Source organism: Austrofundulus limnaeus, unplaced genomic scaffold, assembly GCF_001266775.1.
Source record: "Austrofundulus limnaeus strain Quisiro unplaced genomic scaffold, Austrofundulus_limnaeus-1.0 Scaffold524, whole genome shotgun sequence".
In the NCBI taxonomy this organism is placed as follows: Eukaryota; Metazoa; Chordata; class Actinopteri; order Cyprinodontiformes; family Rivulidae; genus Austrofundulus; species Austrofundulus limnaeus.
Window position 1 is genome coordinate 248,039 of NW_013952926.1, and position 7,355 is coordinate 255,393.

At 38.9% G+C, this 7,355-nt stretch overlaps 1 protein-coding gene across 1 annotated transcript in view; it reads right to left on the reverse strand.

Moving 5' to 3' along the window:
• Window positions 1–4,487: 4,487 nt before the first annotated feature.
• Window positions 4,488–7,355, reverse strand: part of polr1f (RNA polymerase I subunit F) — a 9,440-nt gene continuing 6,572 nt past the window's right edge. The window contains exon 4 of the mRNA XM_014026093.1: window positions 4,488–5,597. Coding sequence (XP_013881547.1) covers window positions 5,147–5,597 — 451 coding nt within the window. The 3' untranslated portion in view covers window positions 4,488–5,146. The remainder of the gene's footprint in view (window positions 5,598–7,355) is intronic.

Genomic DNA, 7,355 nt, shown 5'->3' on the forward strand with positions numbered 1-7,355 from the left:
CACACACACACACACACACACACACACACACACACACACACACACACATCTATGCCCTCCCAGTTGCAAAACCACTGCATGCTTTCAGCTCCTCTAACCCTTCTTTCAATCCAAACACAGTGAAAAATGCCCCCATGTGGCTTCTTTACCCACCCTCAACTATGTCAGCACCTTTCCCCACATCCACCCCACCACACACACACACACCAGCCCCTTTCTGTCTGAGTAATGTCTGTGTTTATTTTATCAAAGGTAGCCCAGTCTTTTTATTAAGCTTTTTTTCAAAACATCTAATTTAATTTCTCTAAAATTTATATACTCAGCTAAGGTGTCTCAGATCCCTCAAAGTCTGATCACACATTTTAATTTAGACTTTTTAACAGTAACAAGCTGTGAGACACGAAGAGCAAGGAAGAAAGAAAACATCAGCGCTTTCCTCAAACAGTAAAATGTTGATTTTCTCAGTGGGATTTTCATTTCCTACTGCTCCACTTTCTTTTTTTAATAACCACCCTCAACAGGAGCAGCGTTAATCCTATGACTTCTTCTATCTCTGCATGTAAAATATAATTTTATATCAATTACAAAACTTACACTCTCCATTCTGTGTATGGAAGGTTAAGGCTGACAAAATCAAATAAATAAATACATCATGAAATAAATAAATGTAAAGTTTACATTAATGAATTAAATATACCATTAAATGCTGAGTTGTGCAGTTAAATAATTATTTTTTAAATCTATCTTTAAAATTATGAAAATGAATAATTAAATGTCACTTTTAAGAAAACTTTCATTGAAAAATATATTTCGCTGTGTATTTATTTATTTCATCGCTCTTTGTGTGAGTGCTGTTGTCGTGAAATTATTAATGCTGTCAGTTTAAACTCAGTGGGCGGGGCTTGTATGGCTTCTCCACAGACACTAACAACTGATTGGTCACTCCACACAACGAGTTCCGATAAATACAGATAATTAAATTAASGATGTGTTTAATAATTTAATGATATATGGATAATGTGAGATTAACATTTATTTATGTCATGGTAAATTTATTTATTTTAATTTTGTCACCTTTAACCTTCCATATTTGGCATCCTGGTGAATGAGAACTCATTTTTAATCGTTTTTATTAGTCTATCATTCTGGTTTCAGCTCTATTTTAGTGAGTGTTTATGGGTGTAATGGGATAAAAAGCTCCCAATTTCATTCTTCCTCAAACTATCACAATATTTAGTTTTGATTTTTTTTAAAACTCATCCAAACTGGTGTATTTTCTGTGTGTTTTAGAATGTTTAACACCCTGTTTTGGTAAATAAAATTAGAAATGCAGCAGAATTGCAGAAGGGAATTTCTTTCATCTTTTTGCCAAAGACTTAAGTACTTTTCCAGAAATCAACTCTGATGTAGGCTACACATCATCATCATCTTCATCATGTGAACCACCCACGTTTCTTCATACCCTCCACTCTGCCCTGACATTTAACAATGCCTTCATAAAAATGTTAGAATATAAATATTTAAGTTGTGTCCTGGGCATTGTCCTGAAAAAACCATGTGACGAATGTAAAATGATTTTTTTTCCAGTCCCAGAAGTTTTTTTTTTCTTTCCTACCTCTTGGTTTTATTTATTTTTCTGAGGTTTTTGGAGGTTGCAGTTTGATGACAAACTGCACGTGTTCCTCTTCTTCCTACTGCTCTGTTTTTTCACCCTCACATTGTAAGCAAAAAGACACTTGGAGCGATAAAAATATTAGGGTTTTAGTTCAACAATAAGTCACCGTTAGGTATGCTCATCTGATTTCTCTTTTAATATTGGTTGTCTCTCTGCGGATGATGTTGCTGTGATAAAAAAATAATTAAGATTAATAGAGCAGCCTTTAATTTTGGCCTCATTGTTTTAGGTGGAGTTTATTCTGAACACTGTCTAGACACCCGTGAGCCTGGAGCCCTATTAATCTGGCAGGGATGGAGGTAACAAACACATTTAAGTTTAGTTGAATGAAATAAAAACAGACCAGATAATCAAACCTTTGGGTGATTAATTAATAAACGTAACACAACCTACTCTTATCTCATCTTAAAGGGACATACTGTATCATGCAAAATCCACTTTTATGGAGTCACTATAGTGCAGAAAACTTAAATTAAGTTTTTCTCAATGCTGAATGAGTCAATCCGAAACACACCTAAGAAAAAGGGTGAAAAGGGAGCTTGTGGAGTTACAATAAAGAGGAATTGCAGTTCCACTTTATATAGACCCCAAATGAATTATAAAATGTGAAAAAGAAGGATTTAAAAACATGATATCTCCTTTCAAACACCAGCTCATGGGATCAAACAGGATAAATTAAATTAGAAAGAAACAGACAAAAGATGTCACTAGAGAGGACCACCGTCTGTCGTCACTAAGGGTACAAAGGACTCAGGGTGTCAGCTGCCAGGAAAACCAACTATGGGAATCCATCTCACCAACCAGTTCCAACATTTACTTTAGTGGTTGTCATGTGTGTGTGTGCACTGATTCCTTGGGAAAGATTACGATTTCTGACTCCACGTGCATACCTGAGCAAGCGTAGAAAAACAGAAATGCGAAGCAGAGGTGCCAAGACATTTTTCAGAAAACGCCTCTGAGAGATTTCATAGATGTCAGCCGGCCTGTGAGAGACGGACTTTGATCCGTGCGAGCTGGAGCCGAGCTCTGTGTTGGGAGGATATACGGTCACGGTGGTGCGCCTCGGACTGGTGGAATACTTAAGGTTTTTATGACCTGCTGCCATTTGGGGCTCTGGGACCAGGCAGAATGACGACCACATAACTAATTAGGCTTGGCCCATCAGGGGTGTGTAAGGATGGAGGGGATTTGTGGATTGCGGCTTGTGGACATGACTGCATGAGTGAGTGCGTTAGTGAGCTGGTTAATGTGAGCCGTGGGCTGTTGTACGTGTGCGTTCTGAACTTGGGAGAATTGCGTCAGGGTTTGTTCTCCGTTAAAGACTCCGCAGACACTTTCAAGCGGGAGCCGCCGGGCCTGGAAACTTTGACTCAGGAGATAGAGCCTCACAGCCAACACTCAAAAACAAACAGATACTGCTCCTATCGAAGGAGACCAACCAAACACTCCTCCATTATTGTCTCATTTCTTTGACCCTCCCTCTTCTTCTCCAAGATTAATGACTGTGCGTAGATATGAGGGCCCAATTGTGTTTGGTGTCAGAAGTGGAATGTGTGTGAACTGCACACCGCCTCCTATAAATCAGGGAGACAAGCAGGAGGAGGAGGAGAGGGAAAGCAGGCCAGTCAGTGCGGGGGAGAGATAAGAGGGATGACAAGATAAATGGAGACCAATAAGGGAGGAGGTACAGGTGCAGCGGAGGCACAAACCACTTCGATTGGTTAAATGAGGTCGATAAAATGTGGGGGAAGTCACAGTGGGATGATTACAGTGGGCTACCATTTGAACATTAAAACGATTAAAAGTCTAACATTCATTGATTTTTTTTCAAAGTTCATTTTACCTTGAGAAATTATACATTTGTGTCCCTTAAAATATTATCTTATGTAACACTCAAAGTATGTCACTCATTGTACCACATCACATTTTTTTGTGGGATCAGTTTTCTGTAGCTGGTTGGCTCTAAGACAGAGTTGTCCAACTCATTTTCACCGAGGGCCAGACGAGCATTATGTTTGATTAAGCATTAAGAATTAAAGGAGACCAATTATGGGTCCTAGAAATTTTTATGGTATGTCTGTGGGCTATCCAGACCATGTTCATTCAATTTAATGCACAAAATAATTCTCAGATAATAAAATTTCCCATTTTCTAGTTCTGCCTGCTCTGACTTCCGTTCAGAAGAGCTGTTTATGTTAATGAGCTCTGTCGGTAACGCCCTCCAAAAATCNCTTCACAATTGTATACCACTTTGTGTTGGTCTTTCACATTAAATTCCAGTGAAATATATTTATGTTTGTGGTTGTAATGTGACAAAATATGGARAAGTTCAAGGGGTATGAATACTTTTGCAAACCACTGTAAGCATTCCTTTAGAACATGTTGGGCCCTTAACTATAAAAGTAACTTTAGTCTGATCTAACAAAAATAGTGGGTGAACTAAAATGCTGCAACATAAACACCTGATTAGTCCAGTTAATTGAAGCTTTTTATCCTTAAGCTTCTGATAAGCTCAACTCTTAGCACCTAAAAGCTAATTAGACTTCCCACTGAAAGACATGTGTGTGTGTGTGTGTGTGTTGGTAGGGTAAAGAAAACACAAAGATCTCAGTGGCGTCTCTCAGCACCTCATTACTTAACACCCACTGGTTAGCACAAATCAGCTTAATGTGAAAATACTCCACAGAACATCATTAAGTTTGGAGTTACTAATCAGTGAAGTGTTTTATWTGGTAATATTGTCCATTTTATTAAAGAAGCTGCTTAAAATTAATTTAAATGTACACAAGAAAAAAACAGAAGCTGCAAGAAATTGAAATTTAAGACATTTTAATTCCATAAAAGCTGAATTAAATCAGCATTTTATGACTTTTTAAATGAGACGCCACACCTTTAATAAAAACGTTTTCAGGCGCACCCGTTTGTCATTTTAAAGCTACTCCTAAGAGAAACAAACACACTTGTGGTTTGAAATAGAAATATTTATTTTACATTTCTGTGGTTCCCAGTCGGAGCAAATAAAACACCACAGGATGTGAGCTGTTCTTTCAGCTCAYTGGACAGACTGACTGAGCCAAACGCAGACAGGAAGCTAAAAGAGTCGTTACAATCTGTTTTACATGAAGAAAACCAAATATCTGATTTGATTTTTCTCAGCTGTGTGGTTTCTACATTTGTTTTAATAAAAACATATATGCACCAGTAGGTGTCTCCAAATAATGCAGTTTCTGCCGACCTTCACACTTCAGCTCTTGGGTTTTTGTGAAGCAGTTTTGCTCCACCGTCAGGCAGAAACTGAAATCACAGTCCGAGTGAGTCTGCTTCTTCTGCACCTTTTCAGTCTGTGATTTTAGTTAAACCAGGCAGAATATAAAAATAGGTCATTAAGGCACAYAAGGATTCTCCTCCAGCAACATCAATACGTTCTGCTTCAGTTTATTTAAAACATCTGTTCTGTATTTTCGGTATTTTTCAGGCAAACTGCTCAGTCTCAACTTTTCTCTTCTTCTTGGATTTAGTTGGTGTCTGATCTTCACTCACACTGGGATCAGTCCCACTTTCATGCTTCCTTTTCCTGCGTGGCTTTTCACTGCTAGAGCTGTTGCTCGCAGTATCCTCCACCTGAGAGATCTCCATCTCCTGCTCCTCTTCTTTCAAGTATTTGTCTTTTTTCTTTTTCTTCTTCTTCCTCTCGCTGCCGCTCGTCTCATCTGTTGTTCCGTTCAGTTGGCTCAGAGGTATGCCGGTTATTTCTTCTTCTATCTCCTCATCTTTGACTTTCTCTTTTTCTTTTTTCTTCTTCTTCYTTTTCTTGGGTGTGTCGTCGGGCGGCTCGGGAGTTGGTTCTGCCTCCTGCGGCTCCGGCTGGGCAGCGGGAAGGCCGGACTCTGAGCTCTCGCTCAAAGCCAGCAGCTCCTGAACCCTGAGATACACAAAAACCAAAACCATCAATCATGGGTGAAATAATCNTTAGCATGGCTAATAATAGCAGAAGCTCCGTTGTACAACCGTATATATGAGACCCTGCTGAATCAGACCCAGACCCAGAGTCGTGGTCGCAGCTTCTTTTTTTTCTCCCCCTCCTCTGCTCTGCGCTCACTCTGCATGCTGTTACCAGAGCAGGGAGCAGCAGCGGTCAAACTAGTTCAGAAACTCGAACAAATAGGCTTTAATAAGCTAAACTATAGAAGTACATGAGAAAACGTGTTCATAACGAATGAAAATAAAAAAAATAATTAAATTGCATCCATGCTGGTCTCAAACCCTGGTCTCCTGCTCTCTGGTCCAACACTCTACCCATTGCACTATTGGAGGCCTGTTGTGAAATGAGCTGCGCATTGCACAACAACAACCGTGACGGCTTTTTATACTGAGGAGGAGGAGCTTCACCCGGGGGTTGCTAGGTAGGGGGCTGAACGCAGGTTCCGGTGGGTTGTCGTACAGATTGTGACATCACAAAATGATGGAAGTATAAAACTTGTCGTTATTATACATTAAAAATACATTTACTTACAGTAAATATGCCCCTGGGTGCATTTGTTTGGTCCTAGGACTGTTTTTTAAGAAGTACATACCCAAAGTTGAGTAAAAAAACCTTTAAAAAGTGAATTTTGCATATTAGGTCCCCTTTAAATTTGATGTTTGGTGCTGACTAAACACTAAACCTCATCTCACTGCTACGACTGAGCACAGCTGGCAAACAATACCTGAGCTCTACGTGGTATTTCCTGCACAGGAACAGCAACACTTCTTTTTATAAACACTAAGAAGTACAACATGCACGACTGACTAAATGTGAAATAAATAATACAGAAATACAATTAAAAGTAAAATAAGAGAGTTTTACTCACTGTTGAGTTGTGGGGAGTCGTTGCTGTCTTGAATTCGCTCTCCCACTTTCCTACAAGGAACTCCCACTGAAGGGATGTCCTAATTTAAATGTATGACTTGTAAGTAGGAACTTCCCATTTCCCGAAACAATTGGGCCGCTGCAAAAATAAACAGCAAAATTTGCTTAGTAAAATCTCCATTTCACTGTATTTTTGCCATCTCGGCTATTTTTGAACACTGTTCACTTACACCTAGTGTTGGGATGCTATCATTTAATTTGTAAAATAATCGACATGCATTATGAGAGATGTAGTTTATGGCCACTCCTAACTCTCAAGCAGAATACACTTATTTATAGACATGTCTTTGAAGCTCTCGAGGGCCACACTTGGCCTGAGTCTTGAGTTTGGCATGTGATGTAGGCTATAGTTATTTTCATGGTTTGACTAAAATAGCTACAACTTTGCCATTTCACCTCAGAAGTTGCTTTTAGTCTAAAACTCTGACACGTCACCTCAAACTGAGGCTGATAGCTCGAAAGCAAGTGGCAAAAATTGAAGGCTTTTCTGCTCAAAATCATGTTTTTTGTAGTTGCTGCTCATAAAAGCACTTCAAAAATGTATTTCACACAGTTCAATCCAATGACCATTGATAAGGTATACGTTCATTATTTTCTGACAAAATGTAATTGCTGCAAGTGATTTAAACAGCATTTTTCCTCATCCCACTTTAAGACTTAATCCTCGGTTCAATGTGATGGATCACACATACAGTGGTTTGCAAAAGTATTCATACCCCTTGAACTTTTCCATATTTTGTCACATTACAACCACAAACATAAATATATTTC